A 27,243-nucleotide genomic window follows, 5' to 3' on the forward strand; every position below is an offset into this window, starting at 1 on the left:
ATTTACTTTGCACAGTCTCTCCCAGATAAGTGTCGCTGAGCCCAAAGCACTCACTCTTCCAAACTGGCCTGGGCTCAGATGGCCACAGATGATATTCTTCGCTTGAGAATCAAGTTGCTTGAATTTATTCACATCAGCAGCAGAGACACTAGCAGAGATGATGGGGACGCCATGTTCCACAATATACCAGAGACCATTGTCAATAGCTTGTAGATGCATCTGCATCTTGGTCTTCCAGAAGGGAAAGTTCTTTCCTTCAAAAGTAGGACATGCTGCAGTAACCTTAATCATGCCTGCAGTCGACATAACTAAAACTCCAGGTGATTAAACCAAAATCACAGAGAACAAGGGAGTACCTTGCTCTGATACCAATTGAAAGTGCGTTATATCGACTAGAGGGGGTGAATAGGAGATTTTTAGAATTTCATCACTGAGGAAATTCCTTTTGAGCAAATTCCTCACTGATGACTAACTTACAGCGGATACAGTAAAGGATCAGGAGTGCAAAGTTTCACTACAACAGTTTTTCAGTATGAGGAATGTGAAAACAGATTGCACAGTAAGCAGGCACGCAGAAAACAGATGAGGATTAACTTGCGTGAAGAATTTGGGGTTGAGGAATTTCAGATAAAGTCCTCAGCAAATTCTTCAAATAGTGACAGTGAAAATCATCAACACATAATCTGAGGAATATAAATAGTTGAGGAATTAGAACCCGTTTCACAGCGAAGACAGTAGTTGATGACCCAGTTCCAACTGATGTGACAGTTGTACATCTCGTTTGGAGCGGCTTGGTATTGAAACCAAAAGATACACAGTCCCGGGACACACAGTCCCTAGCGTATTCTCCTTGGGCTAAGAACACACAGTCCTCGTCCAACACTCGTGGTAAGTCTTCAGGGCAGACTTCCAAACCCTCACAAACTTGGTCACCCAGCGATCCACAATTGACTGCTGGATTGCTCTAGACCATGACGACTAACCGTCTCGAGGATGCACAGTCCTAAAAGGTAAAAGGCTTCAGTCCCACACAGGAACAACTTCTTCAGTGATGCTCAATCACTTGGTTCTCGGTTTGTGGTTTGGTGTTTGGGGTATTTCCTCACTGATGAATTACTCTCGAAGACTCTGAGGAATTTGGGTTGCTCTTATGACAAGTGTCAGTTTCTAACGGAGCAGCCAACCAGCTAATGGTTGTGGGGGGTGGCTATTTATAGCCTGGGAGCATCCCGACATGATTTGACACTAATGCCCTTAAATAATATGACCGTTGGTGTGGATAAGACCAATGATGTGGCGTGGATATCGAAACAGTCGGGACCCTCAACTGTGAGAGTCCTCATGTCACTCATATTCCTCACTTGAGGCTTTTGGTAGGATTAGGCTTGGGTTGAGCATCATGAGGAAATTCATTCCAATGTGTTACCTCGACCCCCTTTAACAGTACGGTGTTCCTATTACTCAAGTGTGAAGAAAACAAAACAGAAAGAGTAAATCTTCATGCTTCAAAGTCTTCAGAATGATTTTCTTCAGGACACACCAAATTCCTCAATTTCAATATCTTCATGAGGAATATCAATTTCATCGCAAATTCTTCGCGATTCAAATCTTCAACTTCACACAAATTTCTTCAACCGAAGATATACATTTTTAGGGGTCGATATTCATCGAATATTTCAAACTCCTCAGCGACTTATAGATCATGTGTACACTCATGAACACATTAGATACTTAACCTATAAGTCTTCAAACCACCAAAATCACTAAGGGGCACTAGATGCACTTACAGTTGGATTGATGAAGACTAGTTGATTTTTCCCACATACTCACTACGGGTGAGCCACTCTTCAGCACATCTTCACAAGTCCATTGCCACCACAATGGACGGCAAGCTTCAAGCATGATATCTTCGTGATGCTCTACTTGAACTTGCACACCGCAATCTTGATGACGATCACCACTTGATGTCATCCACTATGGGTTGTATGAGATCTTCCTCTTGACGCATGCCCATGGAAACACACCTAACCCCACACAGAACTCTCACGAAGACATGGATTAGTACACAAAGCATAATGGACAATGCTTGCCATACCATGGGATCACTTGATCCCTCTCGGTACATCTTGTACGCTTTATGTGTTAATCAACTTGATTCACTCTTTGACTTAGTCTTGATCAACCTTGTTAATCAACTTGATTCACTCTTTGACTTAGTCTTGATCAACCTTGTGTATTTGTGACCATTCTTTGGATAATACCTTGACTACCACCTTGGTCATCATATAAACTCCTTGAAACCAACAGAAGGACTTCAAGAAGTGCATATGGACAAATTCTTCAAATATAACTTAAGGCAACCACTAATCCATAGGGATTGTCATCAATTATCAAAACCGCATACGGAGAAATGTGCTCTAACACTCAATAAGACTGAGGTCTTCCCTGATCTAGAGGATAGCCTGAATGGCGGTCGACTCCATTCCTCTCGGTGTGTGTGTGCCTTATGGGAGGCAAATCCAGCTATAGTGGAGGCTATGGTATGTAGGTCAAGCGACCATGGTGATTTCATCATGCCAAGTGGTTAATCCCCGACAACAACGGGATTCAATCCGGGCAGCGAGGTTCTCCAATCAAACGGACCGTTGGATGTGAGAAACTACACATACAAACCGACATCTGCAGAAGTGTGGACCAACTCACTTTCGTAGTTAAAGTTGTCCCCTTAGCATTAATCTATACCTACTAACAAAGAAAATATGTATTCTTGGTCCGTCATACTATTTTGCAGAATCCTTTAATGTTTCTGTTAATCAACACACAGTCCACATTTAAGTCAGATTTTCGGTTTTGCACGAAAAAAACTGATATTTCTATCGTAAGCCCGTTTTAAGTCAGTTTTCCAGATTTTTCATAAAACTCCCTAATAATTGGGTTATCAACCCGCAATAAGATCATATGCTCTTTTTAAATGCTATTTAGGATGCTACTTTAACCAATAGCGCATGATTTGTCTTTCTTTCATATGGGTGCCGATCTAGATTGATATAGACACCTCAACAGAACGAGGATTGAAGACAAAATAAATCTTCTAAAACCTCGCCAAAAAAATCTTTTCTTGTGTCAAGAGAAACGCCTTAGGATTGATAATATCATAGTGAGCCCATCGTCAACGAGGATGAAAAAGAGGATAAGTGACGACACCAATGGAATGCCATATGTTAAAATAAAGTATGTGGATCATTTTCGATAAAACAGAATCTTTCGTTACAACACAACGACATTTTACTAGCTAGTATATACCAATATAAAAAGACCAAAGGGGCAAACCAGTTAATCTTGGTCATCAAATCATGTCAATCCAACAAATAGATTACACCAATGGATACCATACAAAATATTGATGACTATGCTAATCACATAATTAACTCGTAACTAATATCCTACCTAATATCAATTTAAGATTATTATTTTCTTTATATCAACATGCATTATGCGTACGGATTTATTTTTATTAACACAGTATAGACGCGAGCACTCATATACACACATATACACTCACCCCTATAAACGCACACACTATCCCTACGAGCATCTCCGAGAGACTAACCCAACATATTATCTTAAGATTTACGAAGTCATCATAAACACGCCTCGTCCTCAACAAAAACATCTTCTCCCACTAAAAATGTATCATGCATCAAAACTTGAACCCTAGTGAACCGAAGATACCAATGTTCCTCCAACAATCCAACCACATGTTGGTTTGCCACGTACACGTTTACTAATGACATACGCCCTCTCCGTCTGCGGGTCTGCACGATCAAGCGTGCGGAAATAACAACCCATCTATTAACACGAGATTTGTGCATGAAAAGAAACAACCTGATCTGGCTCGGAGAATCAAATGGCTATGACATTTTTAGTCGCTACTGTCGAAGTTCAGATATGGTCAAGGTATAACATTGCACTTGATTAAAGGGCTATAATAACACAACGCAAAGATAAATCAATTCTTCCCAACTATGCTTTGTAGTGACATTCCATCATGGGTCTTAGATGAGTGAAAATGTACACATGACAAATCAAACACCTGCAAAAGCAAAGGGGCCTATTCGCTTTCGTAGTCATCTTCGTCTCCAAATGAGAAGACCGAAGCGTCTGCGGCAATGGCCTTGAACTCGCTCAAGCTGGATGATTCCATAGCAGGAGGCTGTGCTTTGGTGGAGTCGCTCTTGCTGCTAGCTTCAGTTTTGAGAGAGATACCGTCAGGTGCCGTTGCAATTCCTTGATCGCCTGAAATGGTTATTTTCTCGATTCCGCTAGCAGCAGCTGATGGCTCCTGTTGTGCAACACTTGTTTCAGAAGCTTTGGCTCTATTTGCTCCACCTTGACCACTGCTGGAGACGTCCTCCTTCCTGCCCTTGGATGATCCATCTTCTGCTTCATTGTCAGAAAAAACATCATCCTTATCATCACTTCCAGTTTCTTTGTTGGACTCTGCAGGTGCAGCATTGCTGTCCTTGGCATTGCTGCTCGTAGAGGAATCAGCATCACACTTCTTATCAGCAGATCCATCAGCAGGTTTTTGTTTTGGTGGTTGTGAACCACTATAATCTACCAGAACGATCTCAACCTGGAACCCTGGTGACGGCAATTTTCTCTGGATACCATAATAGTTAGTTAAGAGTCTGAACAAAGGGCAACAAGGTGAACTCAAGATAAATGACTCATCACTGGGCAACATATTTTCTTCACTTACTAGTAATAAATCATTTCCATCCATGACAAACATAAAATGTACCAAGTCTGCTACAGCTCAACTAGAGCCAAACCTTGAATTACACAGGGCAACTCATGGAATAAGGGTGCATTGGGTCCATAGGAAATCTGCAGGAAAAAGGAACATTTGTTCCTGTGGGGAAATTTTCCAACCTAATGTTTGGGACAAAGGAAAGGCGTGTATCTACTTGATGCCAGTGCCAAAGGCAAATAAAATAATCATGGAACCGTGATTAATAACAGGTGCAACAGTACAATTCCTTGTTTCTCCTGCAACCACCCAAATCGCGCGCTCCTTCTGTTTTCCTGTGGTTTTTCAGTTCCTTTATTTGGCAGGTATCCTCCCTATTCCTACACTTGCTCATATTCCTATGTTTCACACAACCGTGTCCCGAATAGGGCCTAAAACTGCCATGTGGAAGGTTGAAGCAAATTCCACATAAGATTCAACAATATAAAGTAGGTATTTGGCATTCATCTTATTGACTAGTTCAATATTTTTATTTTGAAATAAACTTCCATTAATGTACTAACAACTTTGAATATTGGACGTTGGATGAAGCCAATCCGACGATACAGAGGTGGTAAATCCGAGCACTATTGGCCGATGGATATCATCTTCACTCCATCTGATTCCACCACGTGCACTAATGAGGACATGCCCTACTACAATTACACCCACAGATCTCACAGCCACACCTGCTCAAGTAACAAAAAGACAAGGACCAATCACTAGAGTTCGCACACGTCATTTCAGGACTTCGAGGATGCCATAATGACACATGAAGGCATGGACAGAACACACACGATAACAATTCATAATTTCATCCATACTCATCCTTAGGTCCTTAGGTGTTGTGCCACCTCCCTTTTGGGCCAGACCCAGGTAAAATCGAAATAAAGGGCAATAGGCAGTTTCTCGAGTTCGTATTAGTGGAGAAACCGACTTAGGGTTTATATTGCAAATCATAGTTCTTGCTTATTCTTCGACTGCTTACAGGGACCGGAACTTTGTTGTCAGGTCAGGTTGACCGTGCCCTGGTGTGATCAATAACAACTCCGGGATTGATTTAGCAATTACTCCCTCTGTCCGGCAAAAACTGTGCATCTAGCACTATAATTTTTTCCCATAAAGAGTGTGCATCTACACTCCCTATGTGCTTAGCCTTTAATTTAACCGGTATTAAATGACTAATGTACAACTTGCGCTCTAGCTATTGGCTGCATGCCTAACCTTAATTACTGCATGCAGCAACCTTCATTTAATCTTCTTCTCTCAATGGTTGCATGTACATATAAATCTGCTACTCCCTCCGTCACGGTTACACAGTTAAACTTGCGTGCGTTTTCAAAATAGACAAGGTTTAAGGCGCGAAAGCAATTACTCTTATTAATTAGTACTATTATTAGTCATGCATGCGCCCTCCCAATTTGGTGCTCATGCATTAGTACTAGTATTTTCTCAGTTGATTAGGCACATTAGCATCTACACCTGCTACATCTCACAACCAATCGATGACTACCTTGGTCCTAGAGATTTTCAAGCATGCCTTCTAAACCGTGACGAAGGGAGTACTTTTGAGCATTAATTATGTCATGAAGATTTCTCTTGGTCTACGTGCAAATCTCTATATGCACAGTTTTTGGCGGATGGAGGGAGTACATAGGAACAACCTCGTCACATGTTGTAGTTTAAATGTTTAATTATCCAAAAAAAAATCTTTTAGATGAATTGTCATTCCTTTTTACTTTATGATTTAGAGTGCATAATATGCACAAATTCTAAAACACCCAAGCACTTTTTTGTTCTAGAATCTTCCATACTTTAACTATCCAAACTTTTTTTTCAAATGAATTGTCCCGTTTTTTTACTACTCCCACGGATCCGAATTAATTGTTGCAGCTTTAGTACAATATGATTTACAATGCGCAATATGCACAAACCTCACTTCACAGGCACTTCTCATTTGTTTTAGATTCTTCCATACTTTAATTCCCCCAAGTTTTTTTCCCTTCTAAAATAATTCCATTCACTCTTTACTTTTTTTTGTTTTTGCTCAAAGTTATGAAAACGCGTTCATAATTCCATTTATCTTTGAAGATGCAATACTAGCTACTCAAAACTGCAATACGAGATACCCAAGGACAAATGTGCTGGATATATTTGAAATTTTCATGTAGTACTATACCTTGCAGTCTTCGAATATTCTGTAGTTATAATTTGATTTTCAATGGGATGAACTACGATAACTAAATCTACATCTACGCCATGCATATTACACTCTTCAAGAGCGGAAGTCAGGACGCACTCTCGGCGTGTCCACGTAGGCAGCATAGGAACGGTATATCGTGCTAAATAAAAGCAAGAAAAAAAACACAGCGATTGCAATGAATTTTCATGCGACTTTGTTTCCTTTGTTAGGAAGGCAACCCCACATCACACGCAACCGTCCCCTCATCTCTCGCATCAAGCATCACCTCCTCCTCTCCCTCCCCGCCTTCCACGCCGTCGGCCCATCACCGTGTTGCCGAGGATCGGTGGAGGAAAAGCTAGCTGGCGGCGGTGAGGGCCTTTTGGAGCCGGATTCAGAGGTGGAGGACTGCAACCAGTGTCCATCGATGGGGGGAGGGGGAGCAGCAGCAGCTGCATCAGTCGGCGAACGAGAAAGATGGCTCCGCCCGGCCGCCGATGACCACCAGCCAGTTGTGCTCGGCGTCATCCTATTCTTTCTTCGCTCGCCCTGATTTCTCCAGGACCGTCACCAACAGCAACAAGAGGAAGGTCAAGCCCTGCACCTCCAGGTTCCTCTCCCTCACCCCATCGGCTCTCACGGTGCCGTCCGTCCAACCGAGAGGTCAGTCCCGGCTCCCCGTGTCCTCGCCTCCATCCTCTCTCACTGTCATGCACGCCATCTCATCCATGGGTCCATCTGCTCACGCACGTTCATTGATAAGCAGTTTCAAGGGTCAGACATGGAACAAGAATAATGAGGCAGAGCCATCGCTACAGTCGTTGTAAGTGCTTCTGGTGTCCCTCTGTTCAACGAACTGAATCTGTAAGTCTTCTACTGCTTGTTGTTCCTATGTACAAGTCAAATAAGCAGCTAAGCACGATATCCGCGTTTCTACTAACTGAACTTTGTTCTCATTGCAGGTTTTTATTACTGCAAACCAGTTGTCTGACTGTAAGAATTGAGTGAATTTATATGTGCCCTGCAGTTTACAGCAAGTGTTGGATATCAAGTTATCAACAAAACATCATATATATTTTTTTGTCAGAGTATATGGTAATCATTGGAGTATATGAATATTGTTGTTTGCAGTTGCATTAAGAAACAGATCATCATTTCATCCAAAGAGCATGTTCTGGAATCTGGATTTTTATCTGCAGGTCCTGATTGTTATCCTTGTTCGATACGAAGCATTTTTCCTTCATTACCAAAAATTCATGGAGAGAATGCAGTGCAGTTTCTGAAGATTTATATGTTTTTCCTCCATGCCAGGGAGCTATGTGAGTAGTGCAGTCCCATCTCTACTATTTATCCATAAATTTTAACATCATGATACTGTTAAGAAAAATTGTAATGTAGCGCAATGAACAATGCCCAGATTAAATTAGCCATCAAAGGTACTTGCCTTTAGAATTATTTCCACAAACACCTCTCCAGATGGTTATTCGTTCTTGAAGAGATTGGGAAAACACAAAATAGAATCTGAGCCTCAAGACAGCCAGCCCCCATAGCAACCTTAGTTGAGTACATCGATCATTTTGGACTAACCGAATGAGGCCTTACCAATCTAATATATGTACTTCTACCTACGAAAGACTAACAAGAGTTGAGTGATGCTATATTAATAATAATTGTGCTTCTCTAATACGCATATGCACGTTGACAGCTGCACCACCAAGACAGGTGCGCATAGGACTGCCCAGGAGGCGCGCCCCTGCCACTAGTATAACTCCAAACTTACATGTTTACCTGTTATCATGTGGTATGTCGATATTCATTCATACTTTGGTTATCTATAAGCTCCTACGTGCAATTTGCATGTGTACCTACCTAGTCAAAATAATCAGTTACCTTGTGAAAATCAGCAATGAAGCATCGGTTACCTTATCAAAATCATCAAAATCAGTTGGATTCAGTGTCACTCTGTTCTCCATCATTGTTGTATTTAGCCAGCTGAAAAAGACAAGTTAACTGTAAAATATAATTAAGAATATAATTTATTTCCAGTTTCCCATGTAAGATTTTGATGTCATCAGATATATATCATATATAGAATTATAGATGTCGATTTCTGCAACTAAAGCAACATACTTATGTAAAGGAACGATACATTATTAGAAGAAGAAAAAAAGGAGCTTACCAGTAGAAATCGCCTTGCCGATCATGAAACTGAATCTTAAAATCACCAGCTACCTCGGTTAATCCAGGCTCCCCGGGCAACGCAAAAACCATAATTCCCTTCTTTGGTGCAGTAAACCAGAAATCTTCTGGCTGAAAATGGGTTAAAAATTAAGTTTCCAAATGAAAGCAGAGTGAGACTTCCCACACATTTAGAGAATAGATCAAATATATAAATAATTAGAAACAGTTTCTCTAGGTCATAGTGAAATAAGAGTTTGGAATATCTTTTGATGTTTTTGGTACTTTGTTTTACGGAATGTCATGTTGTGGGCCTTGGAGAAACACAAAGTCCCAATAAAGTACACTAGCCTTTGGTGAACCTGATTTGAGAATCCTACAACAATAATGGGCAAGTTCCTGGTTTTCAGGCAGAAGGATCCTTTTGGTGGAAATCCATTCTTGGTTTGGTAGATTGGTACAAAGCTATGGCAAGATGTCATGTTGGTGATGGAAAGAGAGTTCTCTTCTGGACAGATCTTTGGCAGCAAAGATGTTTACACCAGATGTTCCCACATTTGTTCTCTTTCACCAAAAACCAGCTTATTTCTGTTGCAAATGCCCTGCAATTTGAGCACATGGAGGACATGTTTCACCTTCCACTATCAATCCAGGCTTTTCAAGAATTTAATCAAATGGAAGCTACATGTGATACTTTGAGAGCATCTCCTGATACTGATTGCACAGGTACCTGGTCTTATATTTCCTACTTCTAAAGATTTGAGTTGGTGATGAGTTCACTCATCCATTCAACCTCCTCCTACATGTGGGACCCATCAGATTAAAATAATGACAATCTCCACCTCACCAGCTTCCTAAAGAAGAGAATAAAAAAAGCTTCCTAAAAAAAGCGTGGACCGCTCCTATTACCCAATGACCATAAAGCAAGCCTGCTGTCCAATCGGAAGCGCTCCACCACCGCCATCCTCTTATGGATGGCAGCGAGCCAGCGACGACTGCTCCTCCTAATCAAAACCACATGTCAAGTTACCCAATCGTACCAAGCAGCCAAAAGCTCGCCGATGACTGAGCATGGTCGGGCTCAGCTTGGTGCTACGGTGAGCGCCAACAAGAGGCTCGGACGGATCAACTCTCTAGCCCGAGCTGGCTCGCCGGCGCCGGCGGCGCTGGTCAATGCTAGGTAGGCACGGAACGTGGTCATGGAGGCGGAGCACTAGAGCATCCTGGAGGCGTGCTCATGGACATAGTCGTCAAGGAGAAGTACCACGACGGCGGTGCAGGTCGACAACGCGGAGCCGCGGACACCATGACCATGAGCAGGATAGGAGCTTGGCGACCGTGCGTGCGTGCGCAGGGCGACAAGGGCATAGGTGGGAGGTGCGGTCTGCGGCATGCGTGCATGCATGCGCTGGCGCGGAAGCGGCAGTGCTGAAGTACGTGTGCAGCCGCAATGCATGGCCGAGGAGCCGAGGAGAGGACGGCGTGGGGACAGCTCCGGAGGACTACGACGATTCTGTGGATTAGTTTGTGCGTGCAGTGTGCGTACGCTAGCGGTGGCACCGTGGATGGATGCAAGCGAGCGTACGTTTTTCTTTTGATGAGTGGTATGCGCGCTTACAATGTTGCTTAGGTCAAGCTTCTCACATAATCGGGTTGTTTACTTAGCGAACCAAATTGGCTACTCTCACTTAGATGGGTTTTGTGCTCTTCCCTAAACAAATTTGCTGTGTTCAGAAGAGAATTGGAGCTAACGAACCGGGACAAAAAAGTTACCGAATTTGAAAAAGTTTGTGAATTTGAATAAAGTTCACGCATTTCAACAAAAAATCATGAATATGGAAGAAGTTTGCAAATTTAAAAAAATGTTCATGAATTTGAAATAAGTTTGTGAATTTTAAAAATCTTCAGGAATTTGAAAAATGTTTGCAAAGTTAAAAAAATCAAGAATTTGAAATCATTCTTTTGTGAAATTAAAAAAATGATAAAAGCATCCTAGAAAACCTCAGGAAAACCCTAATATAGAAAACCGAGGGTTCCCAAAATAGGTGGGAGAACTAAAATGGGCCGGCCCAGCTACGTAACTAAGGGAAAAGCTACCAGCTACCGATAAAGCAAGCGCCTTAAGTGTTGAATAGGAATTGGGTACTTAGATGACTCGACTTGCTCTTATCCCCCCGGCCCGAGCTGGAACGAGCCCAAGAGCCTGGTCGGACCGTCCAGCTTTGTCCAGCTTTATCCCGAGGAAATCTAACAATAGAAGTGCAGGAGGAGTGTCGCCACTCTAGGCGACAACGACCAACGCGTCCTGGACGGGACTGCAGTGCTTCACGAAGTAGTTTCGTCTAGATGCAGGATCGACGACATCGGGGAGACGTCAGTGTGTAGGCTCAACGACGCTGGAGAACAAAGGCGATGTGTAGGCGGTGTCGAGCGCGAGCACCCGGGCTATGTAGTCATGCACATTGGCCTTGGTTGTTGTCATCGATGCGATCACTTCATGGAAGTCACACTCAAGCTCCCTCCAGAGCTATGAAGACCGTTAGGGCGGCCTTCAACACGACCACGCTCCATGTATCAGAGGTTAGATAGTAGATGCAAATGGGTCCTCCTCCAAAACAAATATCTGTAATCACTAAAACTTTGATTCATTGACCCTTGGTGGTAGCATGTTGAACATATATCATACTCTCTCCCGCAAAAAATATATAGCATACACTTTCGATGGAAACTTTCATGTGTGGACTAATAATCTTTGGGTACCATCCAACGCCTTGCATTAACGTGCTCTATCCTTCTTCCTCTATCCTTCTTCCTTTTTTTCATTGCATATTTTATCAATCTTCCAGTGCAACCTAGGGTGGCAAATGGTGTGAAATAATATGATAGGCACTAAATCTTTGAGATGTATTAAACCCCCGCTTATTATCTCATCTACCCGTCCTTAAGTTCTTTTAACTATATTCAGACATCCCATTTCGTAGATTGCAGCTTGGCTTATGTTGATTCAAGTCCGCTCACATATGTAAGCATGGCTTTAGAATGTAAGCATGGCTTTAGAATGTTGTCAATATGACGCATACCATTTTAAATGGGATATAGTAATATGTGGAGAAATCTCAAATGTTGATTCGAACGCACTACAATTCTAAATTCCGCATTAGAAATATAGGACAAAGATAAAAATTATGATGTGATATGCTCATATGCAACAAGTAAACATATAATTAGTATTTTGGCCTACCTTGCAAATAAGAATAATGATGTGTATAGTAGCATCATTAGTAGAAATGTTTGTTAATAGATGTGATAAGAAATGAAATAACTGGTTGTTTCTTTTGTTACTTTAGAAGGTCTTGACCAAATTTATTTGAATAACCGAATCCGGCTAAATCTTGTTTTCATGTGGCTCCGTAGCGTAGCACGGGCATATAACTAGTATCTGGGGAAATTCCTGATTTTTTTTCGAGAAAAGGCAAAGAGTTGCGTTTCTTTGTATTGAAAAGAAGGGGAATTACAGCCTCCTAAGAGGTGATTACAGCAGGTTACAAGGAGTTTAATGGACATCCCAGGATGGGGGCAAGACTACCCTAAGCCCCTTGTCCCCGGCTCTAGCCCAACACCTCATCTCATCTTTGATCCTATCCGAGAGCTCGGAGAGCGACGGAGGAAATTCCTGATTCTCTTCTACTAAAGCATACAAGGTCCTTCTGGGTACACAAGTTATTCCACCCATTTTCAGTAGATTCGGAATAGCTCCTGTCAACCTAAGCACAAGGTCTTTTTCTGGATGTTGCTGCATGACAGACTGAATACTAGGAATCTGCTAAGAAGGAAAACGTTTTACCTGCAATCATACCTTTGTGCTACTCTTAATTGTCAACTAGAAGAAACACTTCATCACCTTTTCTGGAGCTGTCCTTTTGCTGCTGCTTGTTGGTATTTTGTGTGCCCCAACCGAAACCCCAACCTCTCAATCCTTATGCTTTTGCTGACATCAAAGAGAAACTTAATGTGCCTTTCTTTATGGAAATCATCAATTCTTGCTTCATGGGGTATTTGGATCACCGGGAACAATTACATCTTCCAACACATTCCTCCATCATTCCAAAGATGGAGAAGCACATACTTTGCAGAATTGGAATGGCTGAGATTCAGAATCAAGAGGAAATATGCTAACTTGTATAATGATTGGTTGGATACTCTTTCATTGTAATTTCTCTCTGTTTTTTTTTCTTCTTTCTTCTTTCTTCTTTCTTCTTTCTTCCTTCTTAGCATAGTGTAGTCTTTAGTTTTGGGCTTACCCCAAGCCTATCTGTAGCTACTTGGTTTCTATGATTCATTAAATAGAAATTGCAGTGGGTACCCTACTGTTTATAGTCAAAAAAAAGTACATTAGCCTCATCAAGGACATGTACAATAATGTTGACAAGTGTTTGAACAAGCGATGGCGACATTGATGACTTCCCAATTAAGATAGGTCTGCACCAAGGGTCAGCTTTGAGCCCTTATCTTTTTTGCTTTGATAGTGGATGAGGTCACAAGTGATATACAAGGAGATATCCCATGGTGAATGCTTTTTGCGGATGATGTGGTGCTAGTCAATGATAGTCGGATGGCGGTTAATAGAAAGTTAGAGCTATGGAGACAAACCTTGGAATCGGAAGGTTTTAGGCTTATTAGAACTAAAATTAAGTACATGGAGTGTGGTTTCAATACTACTAAGCACGAGGAGGAGGTTAGCCTTGATGGGTAGGTGGTACCTCAGCCAAACACCTTTCGATATTTGGGGTCAATGCTGCAGAAGGATGGTGATATCGAAGATGTGAGCCATCGGATCAAAGCCGGATGGATGAAGTGGCGCTAAGCTTCTGGCGTTCTCTGTGCCAAGAGAGTGCCACGAAAGCTAAAAGGCAGGTTCTATAGGACGGCGATTCAACCTGCAATGTTGTATGGCGTTGAGTGTTGGCCGACTAAAAGGCGACATGTTCAACAGTTAGGTGTAGCGGAGGTGCGCATGTTGAGATGAATGTGTGGCCACACAAGAAAGGATCGGGTCCGGAATGATGATAAAGGGGATAGAGTTGGGTTAGCACTGACTGAAGTGAAGCTTGTACAACATCGTCTCAGATGGTTTGGACATATTCAGTTCAGGCCTTCAGAAGCTCCAATGCATAGCGGACAGCTAAAGCATGCTGATAATGTCAAGACAGGTCGGGGTAGACCAAGCTTGACATGGAAGGAGTCTGTAAAAGTGATCTGAAGGGCTGGAATATCACCAAAGAACTATCCATGGACAGGAGTGCGTGGAAGTTAGTTATCGACGTGCCAAAACCATGAATTGGTTTCGAGATCTTATTCATGGATTTCGGCTCTAACCTACCCTAACTTTTTGGGACTAAAGGCTTTGTTGTTCTTGGTGGTGGTACTTTGTTTTACGGAAACAACAAAACTGGAAACCTACTAAATTATGCTAAATAAAGCCTGAAACAAAGAAAAAGGAAAAGAAAAGAGAGAACAAAGTAGGCTGCTCAAGTAGCAACCACACAAATTCCAGATGAACTTTCTTTATAGCATTGTTCTTGTGTTTAGTTTCACTAATTCAAAATCCATAGTAACACACAAGATACATAAGGTAGAGGCCAACATATCTAGATTACAAAAGTATTATGCTCTTTTAATCATAAGAGGTCCTGAATAAGATAGAAAATAATAATTAGTCAATCTGAATTTGACACAATTTCTGATGCTAGTTGGACTAAAGTCTACAAGGATATGAAATGGTTGGCCTGGGTTCAAAGCCTGAAGTGTTTCTCTCTAGTAAAATATAGTATTCTGCTTTGAGGCATCCTCACACCGACATAATCCTTTTCTATTGCATGCATTGCAGAACTGGAGAGCAATGCTGACATAAAATTGAACCTAAAAAAAGGTTTTTTGTTATCTATAGGACGGCAGTTCGACCCACAATGTTGTATGGCGTTGAGTGTTGGCCGACTAAAAGACGACATGTGCAGCAGTTAGGTGTGACGGAGATGCGCATGTTGAGATGGATGTGTGGCCACACAAGGAAGGACCGAGTCCGGAATGATGACATACGAGATAGAGTTGGGGTAGCGCCGATTGATGAGAAGCTTGTCCAACATCGTCTGAGATGGTGTGGGCATATTCAGCGCGGGCCTCCAAAAGCTCCAGTGCATAGCGGGTGACTAAAGCGTGCTGATAATGTTAGAAGAGGTCGCGGTAGACCGAATCTGACACGGGAGGAGTCCGTAAAGAGAGATTTGAAGGACTGGAGTATCACCAGAGAACTAGCCATGGACAGGGGAACGTGGAAGCTTGCTATCCATGTGCCAGAACCATAAGTTGGTCGCGAGATCTTATGGGTTTAACCTCTAGCCTACCCCAACTTGTTTGGGACTAAAGGCTTTGTTGTTGTTGTTGTTGTATATAGGAAAATGGAAGCTTCTAGTATTGTGTCCTGGGTCTTGTTATGGATGCAGTTTATCTCTATTGCATAACCTAAGGGACAGATGTATATTACACAAGACTTCGGGTACAAGGAAAGAGGTATAGCCTGATAAGAACCAATACTAATAAATGCAAAGCGTCTGCAATAGCATTGCATTTGAAGAAGCGTAACACTAGAAAAAAAATGATGATCCAAAATCCATGTCTTGAGAGTATCATTGTAACATGAAGAGTCAGAAACATGTCAAGTCAAGCCAAAGGAGATAACGAAGAAGATGGTGCATCAGAGGAAGACACCGCATAAGGAAGACACCGCGTAAGGAGAAGATACTCCCTCCTTAACTTTATATTATGTGTATTTGTTTCTGATAAAATTCCACAATGTAAGGTGCATTTCTTCTAATTTCTCGTAATTCCATTTATAGCCCTCCAGAAGAAAGGGAAGCATCTCTCCTTGTAGAAAAAAAGGAAAGAATCTCTCTCCCGAATGCATGTATCTCTTCCTTTTCTGGCCTAATTGATTTACTTGCCACTAACTGAAAAATTAGTCGAGGATAATTTCCTTCTAAATTCTTTATAATTTTGTGCCTTGGTCACCGTGCCTAAAATAATATACCTTACGTAAAGGAACGAAGGGAGTACAAGAGAAGATGGCACATCAAGAGAGCATTACGCACAAAATCATACCGCCCCAGAAAACCAACAACAAAAGAAGCTCAGTGGCAAGACAATGGGCGTAGATCAACAATGCAAGAAGAGGCCACAAAAATCCTATAGAAAAGGACAGGGACCAGAAAAAGGTTGACGGATAAAGGTAGGTGGACTTACATGACATGAGAAACACGAAAGAGAGCAATGGACTTGGTGAACTCAGCGAAAAATATAAAACCTAGAAAGTACTAGACTAGGCAATGACAGCGGAAGATAATCATGGCAAAGAGGGCCAAAACCAAGCAAAGCTCTCGTGACGTGTTCCTGACTGTGAAGAGGGTGGTCTCTCTAAGGTAGAAGAGTCGGCAGCAAGACCAGCAGACCTTGTTGAAGAAGAACCCGAAGCAGCGACTAGACGCTTAAGTCGCATAATATCCTGCCCAATCAGGAACACTGCTGAAGGGGTCAAAATAGAAGCACAAGTCCTGAAGTCGCTATGCGCACCTAGGGTAGATGTTGCTTCTTCAAGAAGCAATCAGACTCGGGGTGACCATCCTTGTTGCAGTAGCCACAATGAGTATCAGAGCGATCCTCACCACCACCAGGAGGAGTGGGCAGGACCGCGGGAGTGACGGAGCGCTGGAGCGGGAAAAAACCGGTGCAGCAGACAGCATAGCACGAGCTCGAGCAACGAGCACAGAGGGAACATAAAGTAAACCTGCACCATGAAGGTGAGTCTCCTCAGCCCGAATCTCGAAAAGGGTCTCCATAAACTCCTAACGAAGTCGAGACAAGAACTCGTAGACGCGATGAAACTTCAAGTCTGACCGCACAGCTGGCAACACCAGCAAGTACGACAACCAGCAGTGCGAAGAGAGTCAAGCTGGCGCCAGATAACAGAAATATGTGCGTAGAAATCATCAACACTGGAGTCACCCTACTGAAGAGCATACTCTTGGCAAACCACAAACAAATATAAGACATCACCAAAGGGCTGATAGCACTGGCATAAACAGGTCCACATCTCGAAGAAGGGTAGCGAGACCCATAAACTCATAGGTAGCACGACTATCGGCACCAAACCACTGAGTGCAAGTAAAGCGGGAACAGAGCCTCCTCATAGGCCAAAACCTGCTGCTCACAAGTACAAACTGCAGTCTCATCAGCAAGCTTAGTTGCGCCCTTGACGGCCTGAGTAGCATCCCCAGCAGGAGCCAATGGTGTCAGCGGAGTACAAGACACATGAGAAACCAGGCGAGGCCGACAAGAGACCTTGCCAGAAAGAACACTCCAGGGACGAATGCCACACATATGAATGCGAAAGAAGGCAACAAAATCAGCGTAGTTAGTACTATAAAAATCACCGGGCACCGGGGAACGACGACATAGCCCAACGACATAGGCATTGTACTTGTTTTTTGGTTCTGAATAAATCGACGTCAATGCTCGCACCAGCAAACCAGACAGCTGGAGGCTACCGATCTGTCAAATCAGCCCGCAGCTTACACGGGATGGAGGCGGCGGGGGCTTAACAGCAAACCGAGCCCATCGAGTGGATCGGGAGCCGAACAAGTACAGCTGGTCAGCAGGCCGGCAGATCGAGGCGGAGGGTCGACGAATTGGGGTGGAGCAGAGGCCGGCTCGGCGAAGCAGAAGCCAGCGGGACAATGGTTGGGCGGTCTGCAGTGGGACGTGGTAGAGTCGTTGACTAAGGGGAGCAGCACGTGAGCGTGAGCGGGAGCAGCAGCGACTAGAGGCAGGCACGCGTGTGGACAGGAGAAGAAAGAAATCAGCAGCCAGCCAAGAGGATTATGGCGGTGTAAGATTGGATGGGAGCACGAGTTGTGCGTGCGATTTTTTTTACCTAGGCTCTTATACCATATTTTGGATGCGCCTTATCTCTATTGCATAGCCCAAGGGGCATATATATATATATATTACACAAGAGTTGGGGTACAAGGAAAGATGCGTTGCCTAATAAGCACTCCTAGACCAATACTAATACTCCTTAACATGTTTGTCCTTTTTTATATAGGAAAATGGGGAGCAATGCGGGACCACTTAGTTAAGCAAGAAATATTTTACAAAATATTACAAGCCATCGGTATATTAGAGGAACCAAAGAATCAACACAAAAAATAGTGCTTAATATTTGTTAGTTGGAAAAATCTAATTGATAGCGTGCGCATGGCTGCCTTGCCGTGCGGCGGGAGGACAACGTGCGATTCTTTTTTATGTTTAAAATTCAAAAAGTTTTATCTTCAAAACCATTAATTCAATCGATGATCCGTTTTCATCATTGGCTTTCTCGCGACGAGTTCTTCGAAACTAGATCCCATATCGATATGTTTCGTCAACTTTTTTTTTCTATTTAAACTTGCCACATTTTTTGAACCCACTTGCCATATTATTAACCATTTACTTGCCTCAAAAAAATAACTTGATTGTCACTTTTTAATGTTGAATCGTACAAAAGCCTTGTAACAGATTTCATTATATATGATATAAAAGTATGTCATTTGAGTAGAATTTAACTGACCAACACAACAAAACACTACCACAACTACGTTTCAGAACAATCAAATGTCCTTTTATTACCACACAACATAACAATTGAGGATAGAATTCAAAAGATAAATACAGCAAACACCGTGACAACTATTTTTTTTTTACAATGACTGACAGGTTGTATGGGACAATATGATAACGAGGTAGGATTAAAAGGACAAGCACAAAAAATATATGTGGAACTGTGATTTTATAAGCACCTACAAGCTTTATGAGACCACATGACAACTTAATAGAATAAAAATGACAAGCACATCAAAACATTTTGGGGACTGCATTTATAAGCATCAACAATCTTTGCACGAAACGACATCAAGAAATATGGCAATTAAGTTATTTTTATTGAGCAAGTAAGTGGTTAATAATATAGCAAGTGAGTGAAACAATGTGGCAATTACGGAAGAAAAAAAAAAGTTTGTCAAAACATGTCGACATTGGATCTAGTTTCGAAGATCTTGTCGCGACAAAGCGAACGGTGAAAAGAGATCATCGATTGAATTAACGGTTTTGAAGATAAAACTTTTTGAATTTTAAGCATTAAAAAGAATCTTTACGTGATGCATGTGCATGCGAGCCGCTGCATGGGAGCACCAGCATGCGGCGCCGCTGCATAGTTAAATCCTTGTTAGTTTCATTTCTTCTTGGACCTAGTATCATTTACAGTATAATATAACAACCGTTACATTTCTTTACCAATGTATCACCCCTTGGTACTGAACATGTTGGGCATACAACTGCTTCAAGCTATAGAAGACGGTACTAAGCTATGTTGATACAACTGCTTCAAGCTATAGAAGACGGTACTAGGCCACTGATTTTTCTAAGAACCTTCTTTAACACTATGCGGTTTCCACTACGAAGTGGGTGCAATCAATAACATAAACAACCAAAAAGCCACAAACTACTGAACATAAACAAGAATGGTTAATTGAAGAACAAAAACTAGAGTGGTTATTGATGGAAAGGCATACCATTAGTTCTTTCGTTCTTGGATGCTTCTTTGTAGAAAAAAGAACACCTGCATAAAAGATTATTACTCGATGCAGGAGAAAAACTGCTAATCATAGAAAAAAGAACAACAAGCTACACTTTTACTATATGATATGTGAGATGAACATTTCAAGTTCAATTCATGATGTAAGATACCATTGTGATTAGACACAGTAATTGATGGCCTGATCCAATAGGGGCACCTATGAAGCCGAAATCCCCTAAGCATGCACCTGGAAAGTGTGACACATGCACACATGCTTAACTATTAACATATGAGATACATGCAGATCATACTGAAATCATGGAGGAAGTAGTGTGAACACCTGCGAGGCGGCTGATTTTCACCATTGAAGTAAGTTAAGATACGCTCGAAGTACTTCACATATCTCTGTAATTTTTTCTAGCGGATTAAGAATAATGCACTGTTATATAAATAAATTAAATAATCCAAGGGTTACTCACAATCTGGCTTGGAAGAATAAGCCCTTTTCCATCTACACATCTTTTCTGATTGTAGTATTCAATGGACTCCTCTGCAGTAGGAAAGAACTGTCCACACATATGATGCACAAGCTTCCAATCTTATTAATCCTCAAAATTGGTAGGAGAATTGGCATGGCTAATTTTAATTAGCATGTAATGCAAATAATGATTTTACCTTTAGGTATACTAGAAGGCTGGAGATCATCAACCCTGTTCTTGCTTTCCCAGCTTTGCAATGGACAACCACCACATTTTCTATGTCTTCCTTCAACCATGAGTATGCACTTTGGCAAAATGATATGACAAGTTGTATCGGAGGACAGTTATGATCGTCAAAAGGAAAGCATGCAACCTAAAATATACACATCAAATATGAATATCGAACAAAAATTATTGTTTCGTTATCTAACTGTGTGAAGGAAACTGAAGCAGGTGATGGGAAAATTTTAAATTATTTCTTGGCGGTGACAGGGCAGGGACCTAAACAGCAATATAAGCTGCCCATACCTTTCCCTCAAAAAGAGATGCATCATACAGCCTTTCTGAGCAAAGGTTATACACCTTATATTTCCCCTGTAACATAATGATAAATATGGAGGTTAAAAGGCGCAAATAGTTCATGTAACATTCATAACTGAACTTTGTAATTGATGTGAAACAAATCAAGTGGAAAACGCAAGTGTATATAGTGATATATTTGCATATATAGCATGTGTATATTCTGGCCTCTTTGCCCAATAGCAATACGGGGTCCAGGGAGGACGCCGTCGCGGCTGCTTCCTCATTAGATGAGGACACCCAGGCAGCTGCCTCACTGGACTGCATCGCCTCTACTGTCACCTCCACTGTCTTGTCTTGGTCCCCTATGGCCTGATTGTGGAGTATGCTGCTGTTGCTCCTAAGCTAGTAGCACCTCGTGCACCCCAGTCTGCTCGGCTCTCCAACTCACCATGGCCTCCCATAGCGAAGAAGAGAGCATTTGTTACCAACATGTCAGCAAAACGCAAGTCCGCTGCTGCTGCTGCCAATAATTCCAAGCCAATTGCTCACATGTTTTAAAGAACACCTGAGGATCTTGTGGATGAAAGGCGCTTTGGGTGCTCTAAAAGCATTATGGAGTCCAACACAAAGACTAAGGAAGAGAGGCACTATGTGAATATGCAGTGAGCAAAGACTAAGGAAGAGAGGCACTAAGGAAGAGAGGCACTATGTGAATATGCAGTGAGCAATTGTTCTTCTGTGAGTGTGGCATACCATTTAATGCTACAAGCAGTGGACAATTTAAGATTGTAAATGAAGCCCCTTGCCAATATGGTTCAGGGTACAAGCCTCCTAGTGCCTATGAACTGAGACCTGAGAGAGAGCCACTGCTTAATGATTGTGTCAAGGAAACAAGTAGGAAGCAACATGAGGCAGCATGGAAACAATATAAAAGGAAACTCATGTCGGATGGCTGTTGGGTAGAAGGGCACTTTCTTCTTGGAGTTGGCTGATGTGTCACTCAATCTGGGCGTTGCACGTTGCGTTGTAGCTCGAATAAATAGAGAACAAAGTAGAAAAGTCGCAAGTATGCACGTGGCGCAAAACATTGTCTGTGTGTGTGTTGAGTTCATCGCGCTCAGCTCCGATGAGCTCTTCTGGCCGACAATTGGCATCAGAGCCTTGTTAACCAGTGACCGGTGGACATGTCGAGCAGCGAAGGGAAGACGGACTCTCCCTCCTATGCCTCCAAGTCGCACTGAGGACACGGGACGTGAGCCGCGACAATAGCCGAGTGCGGTGAGGGGGGAGATGGACATGCAGCAGGTCGTACGGAAGACTGGCGGCGACGGCAGTGGACTCTCCTTCCCATGCTGAACAGGACAAATTACACCGATTGGGCCCTGCTGAATATGCAAGCGTATGTGGGACGCCATCGAGGACAACGACATCCCGCACTATGAGGATCAGCAGGCGATGGTGGAGCTCCTTCTAGGATGTGTGCCATGGCAACATTTTCCATGCTGCCAGCATGGCAGCACTTTTAGGCGGCCAAGACAGCATTTTGGTTTTTTTTCTTTATTTCCCGTTTCTGTTAGAGTTTAACTCGGATTTCTAACAAACTTTGAGCGAATCTTGTGCTCAAGCACGATTCATTCGTGGGATGGCCCGAACGCCACGGATCGTGGGTGTTGCAGCTCGAATAAGTAGAGGAGAAAGAAACACAGATATCGCAAGTTTGCACGCGGCGCAGAACATTGACTTCATCGTGTTCAGCTCCGGTGAGCTCTACCAGCCAACAGTAAAGAGAAAATGATGTTGCCTTAGTTATCAAGCTAAGGAGCTGCTTTAATAATGTACTTAACAAAATGCTTGATGTCAATCTTCGAAACAAGATTGATCAACATGGAGAAAAGAAACCCTTGCAAGTCATGTTAAATGCAGCATGTTAGTTCTTGCAAGGTAATTCCAGCAACATAATTTATATACAAAGTTGCAAACTACTCATATCATATGTGTTCGTTTTTACACGTTAATTGTTTGGTGATGTGCATATTGTGGTTAGGCCATTGAGCTACAAAGGTTTGAAAAGTGTATTGTTAGTCTTTGTGCTTCATCATTCGGTTGTGAGAGAAATTGGAGCACATTTGAATTTGCGAGTCAACTAGTAAACTCTTTGTGTTTATTCAATAGTAATTTCAGCAAGCTAGTTGTTCATTTTATTTGCTATCTGTAGATCCATATAAAGAAAAGAAACACGTTACAATGGAGAAGATTGAATGATGTGTCTTTGTTTCATACAACCGGAAGAAGATGCATAGGTTTCAAAAGAGGTGTGAGAAGGTGGGCGACAAAAGCTGAGGGTTTTGATTGGGGCAATGAATGGGTTGACGCAACAATGTCACCACCAAAGATGCTCGAGAGTGTCTGATGACATTACATGGGAGAATGTTGATGTGGCTATTGGTGCATCTTTGAACTTTTCGAGGTCGCAATCTTCCTAGGACAGCTACTACATTTCAGAGGGGGCCGTCAAGTGTCCATGTGGCATACATAAGGCAGCACAAGAGACCTACACCAATATGGCCAACAATTCTTGCAAAAGACGAGGAAGAGGAGTTAGAGCAATACTCAAGTATCCCCAACGAAGAGGAGGAGGATTCAGACTCTGATTGATGATGATAATGTGAGCAATGATGATGATCCAACCAATGTTGACCAAGATGGTGGAGAAAACACCAATGTCACCATGGATGAGTTTGATGGTGGTTATTGAGACTTGGAGATGGAAGTTGAGAGTTGAGAGACATGAGAGAGTTGACCAGCCTTAAGCCTTTTGCTATGCTGGTATTATGTGGACCTTTTTTATGCCATTGTAGTAATGTTTAAGAAATAGGATTCATGACTAATGTCATGTGGTTAACTGGTTGTGTAAAATATAAGGCACTGCAGTCATGCTAGTTATCTTGTTTCTCGCTTTTGCTCACGTTTAGTTCTCTGTTTTTTTCATTATTTGTGGACGCGGCAAGTTATTAAGTTATAACATATTTGTTCATGTTCATGCAGCTTTCTGTTTTGGAGAAGAGCAAGTGCAAAGTGGATGGGAGGGATGGATGCTACGTGGGCTCTACAACCAGCAATTTCAAGGTGTGTATCTACCAAATTCTTCTCTATTCTGCTGCACATAGTAGTTCAGAATTGTCTACTTGTGTCGCCTCACCTTACGCTTTAAGCGACTAAAAGGTGAGGCGGTACTAGGGCGCCTCGTCTCGCCTCGCCTTACCGCCATAAAAACATTGATCAAACCCTTGATATTTAGATACTTGATGTGAACAAGTTATCAACTGTTCTGGCACTAGTAAGTTTCTTCGAGAAATTGTTCCCGTGTCATAATCAGAGGGCATACCTACACTGAAGCAAGCTGCTGCTTTTGCGAGAAAGAGAATCAAACTCATGTTATTATGTTAGTGCAGCATGGTCAAGGTAGCAAGGAACATATGGAAGCATAAACAAGTAAAGATCAGACATATATCTGTAAGGCGCTCTTAAAAGCCTGAAATGTATCGTGTATGTTAAGAAACTTAATAGATGGTAAAAGCTACCTTGTGATGCATTTCAAAGAACCTGATGACTTCCTCCATGTGGTTGCGATAGAAGCCCTGCAGTACAGGTATTGACGTGTTTAATTATAGAGACAATACAAAGGAGCTCAAACTTCAAAGTTCAAAGTGACACTGACCTCAAAATATCCAAAAATCCCTGAGCTCAAATCACCGGCAGGAAAACCCATAGCAATTATGTTCTCTGTAATATATGTCATGTCTAAATCAAATCCTCCTTCCTATTGTAAGAACGAGAAATTTGTCAACATCTATTGTCTTGCTGCTATAGCCACAAAAGCTTAATTATTGAGTGAAACCATCCTGCCTATTGTTTTCCATATACTTTCTTAAGGTGTTCGAGAAAATAACTGACTTCCCACGATCTTCTAAAGATAAAAACACAGATCATTACTCTAATTCTCCAAAATAGTAAAGTTCAATCCTCCTCTCCATATACCATTCCTAATTGTCCTTGCTAAGTTGCTATTATATCAAAGTAACAAAAGACTGATTATCATAATCATGAGGCATGGCACTGCTTACTGAACCCAGCTAGGAACATACAAATATGAACCTTGTTTGATCCAAACAACATGTGACTTGTGAGAAGATGCATGCTAAATATGCACATATTAATGTCTAAAGACTCCTAACATGGATGACTTGGTGCTGGAAGAAGGCATTTTCAACAACACACATCATCATTTTTCATAAGTCAGAAGCGAGCAATTGAGCGAACTTAATGAAAGAGGAACAAAATTGTTGCTCAATTAGAGGCATGTATGCTTGTCCTGATCATGTTAGTGCGATACTATCTATATCTATACCTAATAATAAAGCGGCTATTGCTTCCGTCGGAAAACCCACCACGCCATTTTTATAAAAAAAAAACTGTAATTTTTGTTATTCAACCCGCGCTTCAATTTCTCATTATGGTGGAATTAACAATGGACGGGTTGATTTTTCAACAAAATAGGATAGGACTAACTACATTAGTTTGTTAGCTTATTATTTTAATAAATCAAAATAATTATAAAAAGATTAAAAGCGTGTGATATTTTTTTCTCCCGTTGCAAAGCACGGGCTATTTTGCTAGTAAGAACTGAAAAAGACAAGGAACGCATTTGAAAGATTAAAGGTTCACCCAAGATTTCAGATCAAACACCTATAAATGTACCTGATATCGTCTCTTATTCTGTGAGACCATGTGGCGAGCCTTAACTTGCACTGCCTTTACAGCATTCTTAGAGGAATCCACAATGCCTCTTGTCAAGGAACCAAAGACACCAGCTTGTGCAGTCGTTGGGGTTGTGCTGCCTTCAGCAGTCTCATCTTGCTGCGGATCTTTTGGAGACAAGCGCAATCCAAGGCCACTAGCGAGACGGGAAACAGTATTTTTTCCTGTTGGTGATTCTTGACCTGAAGAAGGCTGAGGGATTTTCAGATTTTTCGCCCAGGAAGATAAGCCTGACGTAGAAAACATGGATGATGGTGTCTCGCGTCCTGCAGCATCTTGTGTGGTGGCAGAAGTTGGAGCAGAAGGAGATGAAGGGGCAACAGGATTTGGACTGGCAACCTGTGTTGCAGAATCATTTGCAGGAGCACGTGGAACAGGATCAGCAGTAGTAACGGCAGGAGGTGGAGATGAATCCTGGTTATCCATAGGAGTATCAGACGGGGGGAGGGATGGCTTGACTTGTTGTTGTTCCATGATTGACTAACAGAGTTTATTAATCCCAGGTGATCGAATGACAAGCAACATCTGCAAGACCATCATCATACATGGTTATAAGAAAGCAGCTCAATCTGCAACTACAAAGCATGTCCTCGACTAACTGCATATATTCTATTTACACATAATTTAAGTGCATAAATACAATTTCACTCTTAACAAACGCAAAAGATCTCATTTTCAACAATATGTTATGTTGCGTCAACACATCAGCCAATGAGCCAAGCAATGTATCACTTTACACATTCACATATCTAAAAAGAAGACAACTTGGAATAATTATCATCTTACCGATATCACTGATTACTTGCAACTGTGCAGGTTATTCCACGTGTACAATAACTGCAAATACAAACAAGAGCTCGTCCACACTAAAAAAAAAACTAACACAAAAACAAGAACCGCAACCTGAGCTACCACGGTAGCAAGACGCGCAGCTAACAAGAATCTTTAAGCCTGACATAACAAGAAATTCACGACGAGCTCGGATAAAGCTACGTGTGAAAGGACCGCTCTGAAGGGGATCTCTGGGGCTGGCTACGGACTCAAGAACTTAATAATAGATGAGAAGCGGGGGTTGGTACCAGCAAGGTCCGGATCTGTGTGCCGTTCCTCCCCTCGAGGCTTGACGAGTTGGCGCCGACGGCGAGGGCGCGGGGGGGGGGGGGGGGGGGGGGGGGGCGAGATGGGGATCGCGGCCCGGGTTTGGTGGGGTGCAGCGGGAGGAGACGACCCTCGAGGGGGTACAGGTGGGTTAGGCTTGTTTGTTTCAAAAGTCCCGGGACTTTCTTTAGTCTCAATTTAAAAGTTTCTAGTTCCTATCCGTTTGTTTCTAGGGATTAGAGGTCATTAAATGATATGTAAAAAGACCATGTTACCCTTAGCAGTGTAGTAGTAGTTATTAAATGACATGCTAAAAGTAGGGGCTTTGTTAGAAAAAGTGTCAAAAAGTCCCAAAAAGACCCTCTCATAGTGACTTCTCCAAATAGTCCCAAATACCCTCTTCTAGTCCCTAAAAGTCCCTCCCGTTTGTTTCACATGGGACTTTTTAAGACTTTTTTTAGTCCCTACACCAAAAAGTCCCTGGAAACAAACACCCTCTTAATTGGATCTG

At 42.2% G+C, this 27,243-nt stretch overlaps 1 protein-coding gene across 1 annotated transcript; it reads right to left on the reverse strand.

Annotated features, from left to right (window-relative positions):
* Window positions 1-3,891: 3,891 nt before the first annotated feature.
* On the reverse strand, window positions 3,892-26,815 carry LOC123395495 (phosphatidylinositol 3,4,5-trisphosphate 3-phosphatase and protein-tyrosine-phosphatase PTEN2A-like). Its single transcript, XM_045090498.1, has 13 exons — window positions 26,714-26,815; window positions 25,575-26,159; window positions 24,535-24,636; window positions 24,398-24,454; window positions 20,823-20,888; window positions 20,491-20,667; window positions 20,295-20,381; window positions 20,156-20,220; window positions 19,986-20,062; window positions 19,811-19,857; window positions 9,154-9,284; window positions 8,897-8,966; window positions 3,892-4,663 (listed from the first exon to the last, which is right to left on the reverse strand). Exons 2-13 carry the CDS (start codon window positions 26,106-26,108, stop codon window positions 4,112-4,114), a joined length of 1,965 nt encoding a protein of 654 aa, XP_044946433.1. The 5' UTR covers window positions 26,109-26,159; window positions 26,714-26,815; the 3' UTR covers window positions 3,892-4,111.
* Window positions 26,816-27,243: the final 428 nt, after the last annotated feature.

Source organism: Hordeum vulgare, chromosome 5H, assembly GCF_904849725.1.
Source record: "Hordeum vulgare subsp. vulgare chromosome 5H, MorexV3_pseudomolecules_assembly, whole genome shotgun sequence".
In the NCBI taxonomy this organism is placed as follows: domain Eukaryota; kingdom Viridiplantae; phylum Streptophyta; class Magnoliopsida; order Poales; family Poaceae; genus Hordeum; species Hordeum vulgare.

Excerpts from the sequence above, each read along its gene's own strand:
- LOC123395495 (XM_045090498.1), bottom strand. The coding sequence starts at position 26,108 with ATGGAACAACAACAAGTCAAGCCATCCCTCCCCCCGTCTGATACTCCT. Across the intron at positions 20,889-24,397 it reads TCTTTGAAATGCATCACAAG|GGGAAATATAAGGTGTATAA; the intron begins GTAGCTTTTACC and ends ATTATGTTACAG. Across the intron at positions 9,285-19,810 it reads CAAGAACGAAAGAACTAATG|CCAGAAGATTTCTGGTTTAC; the intron begins GTATGCCTTTCC and ends ACCCATTTTCAG.